General features: G+C 39.7%; 1 protein-coding gene across 1 annotated transcript in view; it reads left to right on the forward strand.

The window, feature by feature from the left end:
* The window catches only part of LOC137439162 (complement C3), a 421,636-nt gene that overhangs the window by 29,221 nt on the left and 373,571 nt on the right, over nucleotides 1-18,844 (forward strand). The window contains exons 7-10 of the mRNA XM_068134902.2: nucleotides 1,860-1,947; nucleotides 6,652-6,754; nucleotides 7,120-7,255; nucleotides 16,106-16,221. Of these exons, the coding sequence (XP_067991003.2) occupies nucleotides 1,860-1,947; nucleotides 6,652-6,754; nucleotides 7,120-7,255; nucleotides 16,106-16,221 (443 nt within the window). The remainder of the gene's footprint in view (nucleotides 1-1,859; nucleotides 1,948-6,651; nucleotides 6,755-7,119; nucleotides 7,256-16,105; nucleotides 16,222-18,844) is intronic.

Genomic DNA, 18,844 nt, shown 5'->3' on the forward strand with positions numbered 1-18,844 from the left:
AGCTTACACTAAACAGTCTTACTTATACCCCAGGACAAGACAAAAGACAGACTATGGTCAGACTCACATGAATGGATGGATGAGGCCAGGCACGGATGACTGGAAGGGGAGGAAGGTTCGGCTGGACACGGGAGGACGGCCGGGCCGGGAGTGAGCAGCCGCCGCCCTTCCTCAAAAGCAATGCTGCCGTCAACGCTCAAGCTGCTGTGGTTCAAGCTCCGGTGGTTCAAGCTGCTGTGGTTTCAGAGCTGCGGTGGTTTCAAAGCTCCTGCGTGCTTCTATCTTCCTCCTCAACTCGTCTCAGGTCGGGTGCGTCGCGTGCTCTCCAAGGACTAATCATGGGGGGGCGTCCCGCCGCGGGTTATATAGGCCACACCCTCGAACCTTCGCGAACCTCCCCGATCGTTCTCTCTCCGCCCTTGTAAGCCAAACCCCTCGTCCTTGGTTGGTTAATCGGGGCTGGCTCACTCCTCCCCTCTATGACGAGGTGCGGAGACATGCCTTTCTTCTCCGAACCGACCGCGTGCTCAATGGAGGCAAATGCAGTTGGTAAATGCTGACAAATGGGGAATTGAAAGGGGATTCTATCTTAAATTGAATTCGGTGCAATGGAGTGTCAACTAATGGGCAACAGAGCCATAAACTAATACACACCATAAGGAGATAACTATTTAAAAGGATATATGATTTGCTACGTGCATGTATAGGGATTAACTAGGAGGACGACCTTTGACCTTTACACTGCGGAGGGTGATATTTACAACAATTCTCATTACACTTACAACAATACAAAAAAAAAAAACACAGGATTCTCAGATCCGCAACAATATTATTGGTTTGTTCATAACCATTGGTGTGGTTTCCTTACTGATTTCGACACGGAATAATATATTTTTCTGCCGTGGCCCTCCCGGGGTGCGGAGGTATACCGAGACCAGGAGGTCGGGGAGGAACACGTAACAGTATCTAGACTGGAGCATCCCTATAGGTATATCTAGACGAGAGCATCACGATAGGTATCTATACTAGAGCATCTCTTTAGGTATCTGGAGGAGAGCATCGTTATAGGTATGTAGACTGGAGCATCCCTATAGGTATATCTAGTCTAGAGCATCCCTATTGGTATCTAGACTAGAGCATCCCTATAGGTATCTATACTGGAGCATCCCTATACGTATCTATACTAGAACATCTCTTTAGGTGTCTGGAGGAGAGCATCCCTATAGGTATCTATACGAGGGCATCTCTTTAGGTATCTGGAGGAGAGCATCCCTATAGGTATCTATACTAGAGCATCTCTTTAGGTATCTGGAGGAGAGCATCCCTATAGGGGAATCTATACTAGAGCATCTCTTTAGGTATCTAGAGGAGAGCATCCCTATAGGTATCTATACAACAGCATATCTTTAGGTATCTGGAGGAGAGCATCCCTATAGGTATCTATACTGGAGCATATATTTAGGTATCTAGAGGAGAGCATCCCTATAGGTATCTATACTAGAGCATCTCTTTAGGTATCTAGAGGAGAGCATCCCTATAGGTATCTATACTGGAGCATATATTTAGGTATCTAGAGGAGATCATCCCTCTACATATCCATACTGGAGCATCTCTTTAGGTATCTAGAGGAGAGCATCCCTATACGTATCTATACCAGACCATCCCTATAGGTATCTATACTAGAGCATCTCTTTAGGTATCTAGAGGAGAGCATCCCTATAGGTATCTATACTAGAACATCTCTTTTGGTATCTAGAGGAGAGCGTCCCTATAGGTATCTATACTAGAGCATCCCAAGTATGTTGGTTGTTCTGAATATGTTTTTAAGCCTTCACTTTAAATCTTTTTTATCTTTTCAGTTCTGCCCAGATATGAGGTCAAAGTGAAGCCACAAAAACATTATTTTGAGGCAACTGACAAAAGTATGAAAGTCAGCGTGACAGCCAGGTAAGGCACCACGTGTTCTGTGATCCACTTTGAAATCCGTTGCATGGCAAACAAAAAAAATTGCAACTGCTACCTCATTGCAACTTTAAATGTATCTGTACTTGTTTTCCTTTATTTCCAACACACGCTTCGTTTGTCGAAGACTTTTCCTTTCCCTCGGCCCTTTCCGACCTACCTCCAGGACGCGTCGGTAACAATTTTTCACCCTCCTGGTTTTATTGAAGGCTTTTCCTTTCCCTCGGCCCTTTACGACCCCCTCCAGGACGCGTCGGTAACAATTTTTCACCCTCCTGGTTTTATTGAAGACTTTTCCTTTCCCTCGGCCCTTTCCGACCTCCTCCAGGATGCGTCGGTAACAATTTTTCACCCTCCTGGTTTTATTGAAGGCTTTTCCTTTCCTTCGGCCCTTTCCGACCCCCTCCAGGATGCGTCGGTAACAATTTTTCACCCTCTTGGTTTTATTGAATGCTTTTCCTTTCCCTCGGCCCTTTCTGACCCCCTACAGGACGCGTCGGTAACAATTTTTCACCCTCCTGGTTTTATTGAAGGCTTTTCCTTTCCGTCGGCCCTTTCCGACCTCCTCCAGGACGCGTCGGTAACAAATTTTCACTCTCCTGGTTTTATTGAAGGCTTTTCCTTTCCCTCGGCCCTTTCCGACCTCCTCCAGGACGCGCCAGTAACAATTTTTCACCCTCCTGGTTTTATTGAAGGCTTTTCCTTTCCCTCGGCCCTTTCCGACCCCCTCCAGGACGCGTCGGTAGCAATTTTTCACCCTCCTGGTTTTATTGAAGGCTTTTCCTTTCCCTCGGCCCTTTCTGACCCCCTCCAGGACGCGTCGGTAACAATTTTTCACCCTCCTGGTTTTATTGAAGGCTTTTCCTTTCCCTCAGCCCTTTCCGACCCCCTCCAGGACGCGTCGGTAACAATTTTTCACCCTCCTGGTTTTATTGAAGGCTTTTCCTTTCCCTCGGCCCTTTCCGACCCCCTCCAGGACGCGTCGGTAACAATTTTTCACCCTCCTGGTTTTATTGAAGGCTTTTCCTTTCCCTCGGCCCTTTCCGACCCCCTCCAGGACGCGTCGGTAACAATGTTTCACTCTCCTGGTTTTATTGAAGGCTTTTCCTTTCCCTCGGCCCTTTCCGACCTCCTCCAGGACGCGTCGGTAACAATTTTTCACCCTCCTGGTTTTATTGAAGGCTTTTCCTTTCCCTCGGCCCTTTCCGACCCCCTCCAGGACGCGTCGGTAGCAATTTTTCACCCTCCTGGTTTTATTGAAGGCTTTTCCTTTCCCTCAGCCCTTTCCGACCCCCTCCAGGACGCGTCGGTAACAATTTTTCACCCTCCTGGTTTTATTGAAGGCTTTTCCTTTCCCTCGGCCCTTTCCGACCCCCTCCAGGATGCGTCGGTAACAATTTTTCACCCTCCTGGTTTTATTGAAGGCTTTTCCTTTCCCTCGGCCCTTTCCGACCCCCTCCAGGACGCGTCGGTAACAATGTTTCACTCTCCTGGTTTTATTGAAGGCTTTTCCTTTCCCTCGGCCCTTTCCGACCTCCTCCAGGACGCGTCGGTAACAATTTTTCACCCTCCTGGTTTTATTGAAGGCTTTTCCTTTCCCTCGGCCCTTTCCGACCCCCTCCAGGACGCATCGGTAGCAATTTTTCACCCTCCTGGTTTTATTGAAGGCTTTTCCTTTCCCTCGGCCCTTTCCGACCCCCTCCAGGACGCGTCGGTCACAATTTTTCACCCTCCTGGTTTTATTGAAGGCTTTTCCTTTCCCTCAGCCCTTTCCGACCCCCTCCAGGATGCGTCGGTAACAATTTTTCACCCTCCTGGTTTTATTGAAGGCTTTTCCCCGTCCATTGTCCTTCCCCCGCCCTCCCTCGGTTCATCGGGAGAAATTCCTCACCTCGGAAATGATGATTGTTGGAGACTGCTCGCAGCACGTCCGACCAGTGCCCTTCCCCCACCCTCTTTGGTTCATCAACCATCTTAGTCCATGGGCCAGGTCAGATATCGGTACCACCTGGGGTGACCAAACCTAAGTGGTACTAAAATGTTTATTGGGTCAATATAAGTACATTAAGATGTGATAGCCTTTCCACACTGGCAGCTTTGTCAGTTTTTTGTAAAAACTTCAAATTCACCCAATAGCGGCATTGCGTAATTCATTTAAATCTTGCGGTATGCAAAGATCACATCTAATTTCAGTCAACACAGAACTAAAACCATGTGAGAAATGCTACTATATTGTAATTATTAAACATCAGAGCAAAATAAATGCATTTCCTATTTGTCTGTTCTTTCTTATTGGATAATTGTGTACTCACGTTCAGCTTTTTTTCTAGGAAGAGTTAATTGCGGATAGATGTAAGCTTTTTTTTCAGCTCCTTTGATGGAACTGGTGAGATATCTGGCGATGTAAGTTATCTTTTGCAGTTCTAATTAAGGTTAATTAAGTTTGATTAGTTAAGATCAGTTAGCTATGGTAATATCCTTTCCTTTTCTAGGATTAACTTACCAGTGAGGTCAAGATGTGGCAGATCTTAGATAAGATTTTGTTTAGCTTTCAATGGTAGTCAGAACAAAGAATGCATTGGATTGCTGGAACACGGATTGCTGCTTGTACATTGCAGGTGTCTTCTGTAGTGTGTTGACGTCCTGAGGTGTACATGATGGATCCACCAAGTAGAGATGAAGGTGCCACCCTGCCAAGGAAGCGAGCACGCACTGACTGTATCATTCATTGCTCTAATGAAGACTCCGACTCCCTGGTGTCACCACAATATCTGGACTCATGGAACACTTTGCTCAGGGCTGCAGAGATCAGACAGCATGCTTCACTTCTGCATATAGCCAAAGGCATTGAAGAAGGACAAATACCACAATTGCAGTATCATCGCAAATGCCGTAGCATTTTCACCATGAAGAAGTCTCTTGACTCTCTCCTTTCCAAAGACCCCAAAGATGAACCTGGAGAGGTCAGTTCAAGAAGATCAGCTAGGGATGCATCAGGTACATCAAGAGTGTATGATAAAATCTGCATTTTCTGCAACAAGTCGAGCAGATACCTAAAAGGACACAATACAAGGGAACCCCTCATCCAGTGTGTTGAGTTACGTGCAGATGCCAGGGTTCGCAACGCAGCAACCAAAAAACTGGATCCAAGAATCCTTGCCTTACTGAGCAGAGACCTTGTTGCTGCAGAGGGACATTACCACAAGTCCTGCTACAAACTGTACACAAAAGACGAGTCTTCTGCCAGCTCTGGTGCAGGTGAGGAGAATGAACAAAGAGAGGATGCAGAGTATGAGGAAGCAGTGAGACAAGCCTACGAGGAACTCTTCTTGTATATCAGGAATGAATTCTTTCCCAATCCTGAAATACTGCCTATGACAGACCTCACAGGTAGGCTAGAGAGATCCATGAACGCACACGGCATCACCCAAATGAAACCCTCAACGAAGAAACATGTTCGTCGTAAGCTGGAAAGTGAGCTGGGAGGATCCCTCTACTTTGTCTCTGATGAGAAAGGAAAGATTCTCCTCTATCCAGACAGCCTTTCCATGGATGATCTTGCCAAACAAGCCCACAACATGAAGAAGGATCTGCAAGAAGCAAGGACTGCCAGCTCTGGAGATGTCTTAACCAAAGCAGCAATGTAGCTGAGGAAACAGATCAAGAAGCAAGACGTCAGTCAAGCATGGCCACCCAATACAGAGCAGAGTGTCATTCCCGAATTGGTCAAGGAATTCCTGTATACCCTGCTGACTGGAGAGTGTGACTGTGCAAATCTCTCCAAGAGAGTCCAACGTCTTGCCACTTCTTTTGGCAGTGATTTGGTCTTTGCTGTCACCCGTGGCGTGTCACCCGAAACGTGAAACTGTACTTCATTAAATAATGTTAAGAGCCAAAGAAAAAGTGTCATGGATGCATGTTGATTCTACTGAATCAAAGACCTTGCTTAAAACAGGAAACCTAGAGTCTGATTTGTCACAGGGTGTGACTTGACAAAAACATAAATATTTTGTTCAACTTGCATAAATATTTTGTTAAGTTAAGTTCGAATTTTTTTGAAAACAACCCACTTCATCTACAAAATCTGCCTCTATGTACGAGAATGACTGCCTACATTCGTGATACTGGTAAGAAAGGATCCCTACGTGGTATTTTATGCTTGTCTGTGACTGAACTGATTCTTAACAGAAAGATTGTGGTGTGAGAATAAAGGATAGTGGTAAAGTGTGTGTTCGCGCCTTTCATCCATGGGGCATGTCCATTACAAGAAGTGATAAACTCTAAAAGCTGTGAGTCTGCAAGGGCTATCATATCAAAATGCAAACTAGAGACGTATAGCAAGGTAAAAACACCAAAGGGAATTAGTCACCCCGGGTGGTACCGATACTGGAAATTTGGGATCCTGGCCCATGGACTATATCCCTCACCCCCATTTCTCTTCTATTTATCAATTGACCATTCTTTAATATTTCTGTTCGCAATATGGACATTGACGCTGATGAAGTATTGATGAAAATCCAAGATAGCGTCACATCCAAGATGTTAAAAGATATTTTAACCCAAGAGTTTGGCTGAGAAGGCCACAGTGACGAGATGAAGGGTAAATCCTGGACCTGACACAATGTGCACAAAATGAAATGTGTCCCAATGTGACCGTACCTGCTTACCTGTGACCCAATTGTGGAGCAGATACACTTTTGGAAAGCCCGTGGCTGGACGAGTGCTGATTCGATTTGGTCTCAAAGATGCGGATGGAGACAAAATCTTAAATCCAAACCTCAAACAGTTTCAGGTAATAACAATTGTTATTATCATTCAGGGTGTACAGGTGTTGTACATGGATGTCTGTTCGGCAGTAATTGTGATAACTTGGCACTTTTAGGTGTTCAGCTCCATCCAGTGTGAAGCTCATGCAGCCATCTTGTTCAGGTTATCTTGAACTAGGCTAGCATCTTGCTTTGTTTGAATGGTCAGATAGATTGTGGCATCCTCTCCCAACAGTTCGACGATAATTTGTTAGGGAATGTAGCACTTTTAAGGATTGTAATTGTCTGCTGGTCCCAGAAGAATGAAATGTAAATGAGCTTTGGGAGTGCACACTGTTTTAAAATTTGCAGTGCTGAAGGGAGTTTCTACTGATCCTCTTGTTTGTTCCAGCTTCGAGATGGAAAGGTGAATATGACTCTGCAGGTGGAGGAACTGATAGGATTCTTGCAGCCAAGGCTCAGCCTCAATGACTTAGCAGAAGCGCACTTCTGCATCGTCGTATCAGCCACCATAATCGCCGATTCTAGTACGTCACGAATTGTCATACGCGATAATATGACAGAAAAAAACCTTCAATGGATTTGAAAAACCCTTTTGATTCGTGGATTTTGAATCTCTTTCAATCTGATCATTCAATCCTACTGTCCATGGCATACTCCAATGACTATCTATCATCCATAACCATATCTATCATATCGACCATAATCACTGTCTATAACATACGTCAATAACTATCTATCATCCATAACCATATCTATCATATCGACCATAATCACTGTCTATAACATACGTCAATAACTATCTATCATCCATAACCATATCGGTCATATCTACCATAATCACGGTCTATATGATACTCCAATGACTATCCATCATCCATAACCATATCTATCATATCTACCATAATCACTGTCTATAAGATACTCCAATGACTATCCATCATCCATAACCATATCTGTCATATCTACCATAATCACTGTCTATAACATACTCCAATGACTATCGATCATCCATAACCATATCTGTCATATCTACCATAATCACTGTCTATAACATACTCCAATGACTATCGATCATCCATAACCATATCTATCATATCTACCATAATCACTGTCTATAACATACTCCAATGAATATCGATCATCCATAACCATATCTATCATATCTACCATAATCACTGTCTATAACATACTCCAATGACTATCGATCATCCATAACCATATCTGTCATATCTACCATAATCACGGTCTATAAGATACTCCAATGACTATCAATCATCCATAACCATATCTGTCATATCTACCATAATCACGGTCTATAACATACTCCAATGACTATTTATCATCCATAACCATATCTGTCATATCTACCATAATCACGGTCTATAAGATACTCCAATGACTATCCATCATCCATAACCATATCTGTCATATCTACCATAATCACTGTCTATAACATACTCCAATGACTATCGATCATCCATAACCATATCTATCATATCTACCATAATCACTGTCTATAACATACTCCAATGAATATCGATCATCCATAACCATATCTATCATATCTACCATAATCACTGTCTATAACATACTCCAATGACTATCGATCATCCATAACCATATCTGTCATATCTATAAGATACTCCAATGACTATCCATCATCCATAACCATATCTGTCATATCTACCATAATCACGGTCTATAACATACTCCAATGACTATCTATCATCCATAACCATATCTGTCATATCTACCATAATCACGGTCTATAAGATACTCCAATGACTATCCATCATCCATAACCATATCTGTCATATCTACCATAATCACTGTCTATAACATACTCCAATGACTATCGATCATCCATAACCATATCTGTCATATCTACCATAATCACGGTCTATAAGATACTCCAAAGACTATCCATCATCCATAACCATATCTATCATATCTACCATAATCACTGTCTATAACATACTCCAATGACTATCGATCATCCATAACCATATCTGCCATATCTACCATAATCACTGTCTATAACATACTCCAATGACTATCGATCATCCATAACCATATCTGTCATATCTACCATAATCATGGTCTATAAGATACTCCAATGACTATCCATCATCCATAACCATATCTATCATATCTACCATAATCACTGTCTATAACATAATCCAATGACTATCTATCATCCATAACCATATCTATCATATCTACCATAATCACTGTCCATAACATACTCCAATGACTATCTATCATCCATAACCATATCTATCATATCTACCATAATCACTGTCTATAACAAACTCCAATGACTATCTATCATCCATAACCATGTCTATCATATCTACCATAATCACTGTCTATAACATACTCCAATGACTATCTATCATCCATAACCATATCTATCATATCTACCTTAATGATTGTTTATAACATACGTCAATGACTATCTATCATCCATAACCATGTCTATCATATCCACCATAATCACTGTCGATAACATACGTCAATGACTATCTATCATCCATAACCATATATATCATATCTACCTTAATGATTGTCTATAACATACGTCAATGACTATCTATCATCCATAACCATATCTATCATATCTTCCATAACCATATCTATCATATCTTCCATAATCGCTGTCTATAACATACTCCAATGACTGTCTATCATCCATAACAATATATCTATCATATCTACCATATTCACTGTCAATAACATACTCCAATGACTATCTATCATCCATAACCATACCTATCATATCTACCATAATCACTGTCGATAACATACGTCAATGACTATCTATCATCCATAACCATATCCATCATATCTACCATAATCACTGTCCATAACATACTCCAATGACTATCTATCATCCATAACCATATCTAACATATCTACCTTGATGATTGTCTATAACATATGTCAATGACTAGCTATCATCCATAACCATATCTATCATATCTACCTTCATCACTGTCGATAACATACTCCAATGACTATCTATCATCCATAACCATATCTATCATATCTACCATAATCACTGTCGATAACATACTCCAATGACTATCTATCATCCATAACCATATCTATCATATCTACCATCATCACTGTCGATAACATACTCCAATGACTATCTATCATCCATAACCATATCTATCATATCTACCTTCATCACTGTCGATAACATACTCCAATGACTATCTATCATCCATAACCATATCTATCATATCTACCATAATCACTGTCGATAACATACTCCAATGACTATCTATCATCCATAACCATATCTATCATATCTACCTTAATGATTGTCTATGACATACGTCAATGACTATATCTATCATCCATAACCATATCTATCATATCTACCATAATCACTGTCGATAACATACTCCAATGACTATCTATCATCCATAACCATATCTATCATATCTACCATCATCACTGTCGATAACATACTCCAATGACTATCTATCATCCATAACCATATCTATCATATCTACCATCATCACTGTCGATAACATACTCCAATGACTATCTATCATCCATAACCATATCTATCATATCTACCATAATCACTGTCGATAACATACTCCAATGACTATCTATCATCCATAACCATATATATCATATCTACCTTAATGATTGTCTATAACATACGTCAATGACTATCTATCATCCATAACCATATCTACCATAATCGCTGTCTATAACATACTCCAATGACTGTCTATCATCTATAACCATGTCTATCATATCTACCATAATCACTGTCGATAACATACTCCAATGACTATCTATCATCCATAACAATATATCTATCATATCTACCATATTCACTGTCAATAACATACTCCAATGACTATCTATCATCCATAACCATACCTATCATATCTACCATAATCACTGTCGATAACATACGTCAATGACTATCTATCATCCATAACCATATCCATCATATCTACCATAATCACTGTCCATAACATACTCCAATGACTATCTATCATCCATAACCATATCTATCATATCTACCTTGATGATTGTCTATAACATATGTCAATGACTATCTGTCATCCATAACCATATCTATCATATCTACCATAATCACAGTCGATAACATACTCCAATGACTATCTATCATCCATAACCATATCTATCATATCTACCATAATCACAGTCGATAACATACTCCAATGACTATCGATCATCCATAACCATATCTATCATATCTATCTTAATGATTGTCTATAACATACTCCAATGACTATCTATCATCCATAACCATATCTATCATATCTACCTTGATGATTGTCTATAACATATGTCTATGACTATCTGTCATCCATAACCATATCTATCATATCTACCATAATCACAGTCGAAAACATACTCCAATGACTATCTATCATCCATAACCATATCTATCATATCTACCATCATCACTGTCGATAACATACTCCAATGACTATCTATCATCCATAACCATATCTATCATATCTACCTTCATCACTGTCGATAACATACTCCAATGACTATCTATCATCCATAACCATATCTATCATATCTACCATAATCACTGTCGATAACATACTCCAATGACTATCTATCATCCATAACCATATCTATCATATCTACCTTAATGATTGTCTATGACATACGTCAATGACTATCTATCATCCATAACCATATCTATCATATCTACCATAATCACTGTCGATAACATACTCCAATGACTATCTATCATCCATAACCATATCTATCATATCTACCATCATCACTGTCGATAACATACTCCAATGACTATCTATCATCCATAACCATATCTATCATATCTACCATCATCACTGTCGATAACATACTCCAATGACTATCTATCATCCATAACCATATCTATCATATCTACCATCATCACTGTCGATAACATACTCCAATGACTATCTATCATCCATAACCATATCTATCATATCTACCATAATCACTGTCGATAACATACTCCAATGACTATCTATCATCCATAACCATATCTATCATATCTACCATAATCACTGTCGATAACATACTGCAATGACTATCTATCATCCATAACCATATCTATCATATCTACCATAATCACTGTCGATAACATACTCCAATGACTATCTATCATCCATAACCATATCTATCATATCTACCATCATCACTGTCGATAACATACTCCAATGGCTATCTATCATCCATAACCATATCTATCATATCTACCATAATCACTGTCGATAACATACTCCAATGACTATCTATCATCCATAACCATATCTATCATATCTACCATAATCACTGTCGATAACATACTGCAATGACGATCTATCATCCATAACCATATCTATCATATCTACCATAATCACTGTCGATAACATACTCCAATGACTATCTATCATCCATAACCATATCTATCATATCTACCATAATCACTGTCGATAACATACTCCAATGACTATCTATCATCCATAACCATATCTATCATATCTACCATCATCACTGTCGATAACATACTCCAATGACTATCTATCATCATATAACCATATCTATCATATCTACCACAATCACTGTCGATAACATACTCCAATGACTATCTATCATCCATAACCATATCTATCATATCTACCATCATCACTGTCTATAACATACTCCAATGACTATCTATCATCCATAACCATATCTACCTTAATGATTATCTATAACATACGTCAATGACTATCTATCATCCATAACCATGTCTATCATATCTACCATAATCACTGTCGATAACATACTCCAATGACTATCTATCATCATATAACCATATCTATCATATCTACCATCATCACTGTCGATAACATACTCCAATGACTATCTATCATCCATAACCATATATCTATCATATCTACCATAATCACTGTCGATAACATACTCCAATGACTATCTATCATCCATAACCATATCTATCATATCTACCATAATCACTGTCGATAACATACTGCAATGACTATCTATCATCCATAACCATATCTATCATATCTACCATAATCACTGTCGATAACATACTCCAATGACTATCTATCATCCATAACCATATCTATCATATCTACCGTCATCACTGTCGATAACATACTCCAATGGCTATCTATCATCCATAACCATATCTATCATATCTACCATAATCACTGTCGATAACATACTCCAATGACTATCTATCATCCATAACCATATCTATCATATCTACCATAATCACTGTCGATAACATACTGCAATGACGATCTATCATCCATAACCATATCTATCATATCTACCATAATCACTGTCGATAACATACTCCAATGACTATCTATCATCCATAACCATATCTATCATATCTACCATAATCACTGTCGATAACATACTCCAATGACTATCTATCATCCATAACCATATCTATCATATCTACCATCATCACTGTCGATAACATACTCCAATGACTATCTATCATCATATAACCATATCTATCATGTCTACCACAATCACTGTCGATAACATACTCCAATGACTATCTATCATCCATAACCATATCTATCATATCTACCATCATCACTGTCTATAACATACTCCAATGACTATCTATCATCCATAACCATATCTACCATAATCACTGTCTATAACATACTCCAATGACTGTCTATCATCCATAACCATGTCTATCATATCTACCATAATCACTGTCGATAACATACGTCAATGACTATCGATCATCCATAACCATATCTATCATATCTACCTTAATCACTGTCGATAACATACGTCAATGACTATCGATCATCCATAACCATATATATCATATCGACCATAATCACTGTCGATAACATACTCCAATGACTCTATCATCCATAACCATATCTATCATATCTACCTTAATCACTGTCGATAACATACGTCAATGACTATCGATCATCCATAACCATATCTATCACATCTACATAAATCCATGTGCTGTATTCATTTATCCAATGTGTACTCATGTCAAAGTTACATCAATCAATACACCGTCCAATTCGGAGCAGACGTCCAGTCTGTCCCATCTGTTGACATTTTCTGGTGAACATAAAGATCTCAGTGACTTTCGAAAAGAGCAGGCGATTGTGCGTCAGTACCTCATTCAAATTTTAATTAATTAATTAGTGGCACAGCCTTAAATCAGTTGTGATGCAACAAGCAGTCCGACTTGGTCACTAAACCAGGCTGGACAGTTTACTTTTTGCACCCCACTGATACACCGGATCTGGCCCCGGATCTTCACCAAAATCGAATCAAGTTTTTCTTCTCACACACCTAAACTTCCCACCAAGTTTTGTTGGAATCTGTCCATTATTTTTGAGATATCCTGATCACAAAAAACAAATAAACAGGGGTAAAAACACAACATCCTCCATCTTTGGTCGCGGAGGTAATGATGAAAACATAACATCCTCCATCTTTGGTGGTGGAGGTAATGATGAAAACACAACAGCCTCCATCTTTGGTCACGGAGGTAATGATAAAAACATAACATCCTCCATCTCTGGTGGTGGAGGTAATGATGAAAACACAACAGCCTCCATCTTTGGTGGTGGAGGTAATGATGAAAACACAACATCCTCCATCTTTGGTCGCGGAGGTAATGATGAAAACATAACATCCTCCATCTTTGGTGGTGGAGGTAATGATGAAAACACAACAGCCTCCATCTTTGGTCGCGGAGGTAATGATGAAAACATAACATCCTCCATCTTTGTTGGTGGAGGTAATGATGAAAACACAACAGCCTCCATCTTTGGTGGTGGAGGTAATGATGAAAACACAACAGCCTCCATCTTTGGTGGTGGAGGTAATGATGAAAACAACATCCTCCATCTTTGGTGGTGGAGGTAATGATGAAAACACAACAGCCTCCATCTTTGGTGGTGGTGGTAATGATTAAAACACAACAGCCTCCATCTTTGGTGGTGGAGGTAATGATGAAAACATAACATCCTCCATCTTTGGTGGTGGAGGAAATGATGAAAACACAACAGCCGCCATCTTTGTTGGTGGAGGTAATGATGAAAACACAACAGCCTCCATCTTTGGTGGTGGAGGTAATGATGAAAACAACATCCTCCATCTTTGGTGGTGGAGGTAATGATGAAAACACAACAGCCTCCATCTTTGGTGGTGGAGGTAATGATTAAAACACAACAGCCTCCATCTTTGGTGGTGGAGGTAATGATGAAAACATAACATCCTCCATCTTTGGTCGCGGAGGTAATGATGAAAACACAACATCCTCCATCTTTGGTGGTGGAGGTAATGATGAAAACACAACATCCTCCATCTTTGGTGGTGGAGGTAATGATGAAAACACAACAGCCTCCATCTTTGATGGTGGAGGTGATGATGAAAACATAACATCCTCCATCTTTGGTCGCGGAGGTAATGATGAAAACACAACATCCTCCATCTTTTGTGGTGGAGGTGATGATGAAAACACAACATCCTCCATCTTTTGTGGTGGAGGTGATGAAAACACAACATCCTCCATCTTTGGTGGTGGAGGTAATGATGAAAACACAACATCCTCCATCTTTTGTGGTGGAGGTGATGATGAAAACATAACATCCTCCATCTTTGGTTGCGGAGGTAATGATGAAAACACAACATCCTCCATCTTTGGTCGTGGAGTTGATGATGAAAACACAACATCCTCCATCTTTGGTGGTGGAGGTAATGATGAAAACACAACATCCTCCATCTCTGGTGGTGGAGGTAATGATGAAAACACAACATCCTCCATCTCTGGTGGTGGAGGTAATGATGAAAACACAACATCCTCCATCTTTGGTGGTGGAGGTAATGATGAAAACACAACATCCTCCATCTCTGGTGGCGGAGGTGATGATGAAAACACAACATCTTCCATCTTTTGTGGTGGAGGTGATGATGAAAACATAACATCCTCCATCTTTGGTTGCGGAGGTAATGATGAAAACACAACATCCTCCATCTTTGGTCGTGGAGTTGATGATGAAAACACAACATCCTCCATCTTTGGTGGTGGAGGTAATGATGAAAACACAACATCCTCCATCTCTGGTGGTGGAGGTGATAATGAAAACATAACATCCTCCATCTCTGGTGCTGGAGGTAATGATGAACTGACGAGGACTATATGTTTCGTAGAGGAGTGAGTGCTATCGTTGATTGTGAAGAATTTAGTTTGGTAATATTGTAAAACATAGTAATCTATGAATATCCATCGGGATTATGACGAACATTGACTTGAGGTCCCTTTGTTGAGGAGATTATTTTATGCTAAGATGAGATGAGGTGGATTTGTTTGAATGTTTCAGGTGGTGAGGTTCAAGAAGGTGAGGTCACAAACATACGTGTCGTGAGAACACCTTATGAAATTTCACTGGAGGGATCTTCACTCCATTTCAAGCCCGGCTTCCCCTACATCCTTCAGGTATTGGTAGCCCATTGTTACCGTCCTTGTTTCTAGTGGTTCTTCTCCAATTTTGTTATTTGGTCCATTACTGTTCTTGTTTCTAGTGGGTCTTCAATTTTGTTATTTGGTCCATCACTGTTCTTGTTTCTAGTGGTTCTCCAATTTTGTTATTTGGTCCATCACTGTTCTTGTTTCTAGTGATTCTTCTTCAATTTTGTAATTCAGTCCATCACTGTTCTTGTTTCTAGTGGTTCTTCAATTTTGTTATTTGGTCCATCACTGTTCTTGTTTCTAGTGGTTCTCCAATTTTGTTATTTGGTCCATCACTGTTCTTGTTTCTAGTGATTCTTCTTCAATTTTGTAATTCGGTCCATCACTGTTGTTGTTTCTAGTGGTTCTTCAATTTTGTTATTTGGTCCATCACTGTTCTTGTTTCTAGTGATTCTTCTTCAATTTTGTAATTCGGTCCATCACTGTTCTTGTTTCTAGTGGGTCTTCAATTTTGTTATTTGGTCCATCACTGTTCTTGTTTCTAGTGGTTCTCCAATTTTGTTATTTGGTCCATCACTGTTCTTGTTTCTAGTGATTCTTCTTCAATTTTGCAATTCAGTCCATCACTGCTCTTGTTTCTAGTGGTTCTTCAATTTTGTTATTTGGTCCATCACTGTTCTTGTTTCTAGTGGTTCTTCAATTTTGTTATTTGGTCCATCACTGTTCTTGTTTCTAGTGGTTCTTCAATTTTGTTATTTGGTCCATCACTGTTCTTGTTTCTAGTGGGTCTTCAATTTTGTTATTTGGTCCATCACTGTTCTTGTTTCTAGTGGTTCTCCAATTTTGTTATTTGGTCCATCACTGTTCTTGTTTCTAGTGATTCTTCTTCAATTTTGCAATTCAGTCCATCACTGCTCTTGTTTCTAGTGGTTCTTCAATTTTGTTATTTGGTCCATCACTGTTCTTGTTTCTAGTGGTTCTTCAATTTTGTTATTTGGTCCATCACTGTTCTTGTTTCTAGTGGTTCTCCAATTTTGTTATTTGGTCCATCACTGTTCTTGTTTCTAGTGATTCTTCTTCAATTTTGCAATTCAGTCCATCACTGCTCTTGTTTCTAGTGGTTCTTCAATTTTGTTTTTCGGTCCATCACTGTTCTTGTTTCTAGTGGTTCTTCAATTTTGTTATTTGGTCCATCACTGTTCTTGTTTCTAGTGGTGCTTCTGCAATTTTGTTTTTCGGTCCATCACTGTTCTTGTTTCTAGTGGTGCTTCTGCAATTTTGTTTTTCGGTCCATCACTGTTCTTGTTTCTAGTGGTTCTTTAATTTTGTTATTTGGTCCATCACTGTTCTTGTTTCTAGTGGTTCTTCTGCAATTTTGTTTTTCGGTCCATCACTGTTCTTGTTTCTAGTGGGTCTCCAATTTTGTTATTTGGTCCATCACTGTTCTTGTTTCTAGTGGTTCTTCTGCAATTTTGTTTGTCGGTCCATTACTGTTTGTTTCTCGTGGTTCTTTTCCCATTCTGATTATTCGGTTCATTGCTGTTCTTGTTTCTAGTGGTTCTTCAATTTTGTTATTTGGTCCATCACTGTTCTTGTTTCTAGTGGTTCTTCTGCAATTTTGTTTGTCGGTCCATTACTGTTTGTTTCTCGTGGTTCTTTTCCCATTCTGATTATTCGGTTCATTGCTGTTCTTGTTTCTAGTGGTTCTTCAATTTTGTTATTTGGTCCATCACTGTTCTTGTTTCTAGTGGTTCTTCTGCAATTTTGTTTGTCGGTCCATTACTGTTTGTTTCTCGTGGTTCTTTTCCCATTCTGATTATTCGGTTCATTGCTGTTCTTGTTTCTAGTGGTTCTTCAATTTTGTTATTTGGTCCATCACTGTTCTTGTTTCTAGTGGTTCTTCTGCAATTTTGTTTGTCGGTCCATTACTGTTTGTTTCTCGTGGTTCTTTTCCCATTCTGATTATTCGGTTCATTGCTGTTCTTGTTTCTAGTGGTTCTTCAATTTTGTTATTTGGTCCATCACTGTTCTTGTTTCTAGTGGTTCTTCTCCAATTTTGTTTTTCGGTCCATTTCTGTTTGTTTCTCGTGGTTCTTTTACCATTTTGATTATTCGGTTCATTGCTGTTCATGTTTCTAGTGGTTCTTCTCCAATAATGTTATTTGGTCCATAACTGTTCTTGTTTGTCATGGTTCTTCTCCAATTTTGATATTCGGTCCATTACTTTTCTTGTTTCCAGTGGTTCTTCTTCAACTTTGGTGATTAATCCAATACTGCTGGTATTAGGTTCATTTCTGTTCTTGTTTCTAGTGGTTCTTCTCAAATTTTGATATTCGGTCCATTACTCTTCTTGTTTCTAGTGGTTATTCTCCAGCTTTGTTATTCAGTCCATCACTGTTCTCGTCCAGTGGTTCTCCTTCAATTTTGGTGATTACTCCAATACTGTTGGTATTAGATTTACTAGCAGAGTACCCGCCCTACGGGTGATCTTGTTCCAAGCGTGTAACACATTTTTCTGCCATCGGCTATTTTCTGCTGACACACCAATTTGACTTGGATTTCTTGCTGATTTCCTTTGGTGACATTGCTCTTGCTGATTTCTGTTCAACTTAGGTGTCCTTGGTTTTTGAGGCATCTCAATTTTCCAGAA

The sequence above is a fragment of the Myxine glutinosa genome, chromosome 13, assembly GCF_964187855.1.
Source record: "Myxine glutinosa chromosome 13, kmMyxGlut1.1, whole genome shotgun sequence".
Taxonomy (NCBI): Eukaryota; Metazoa; Chordata; class Myxini; order Myxiniformes; family Myxinidae; genus Myxine; species Myxine glutinosa.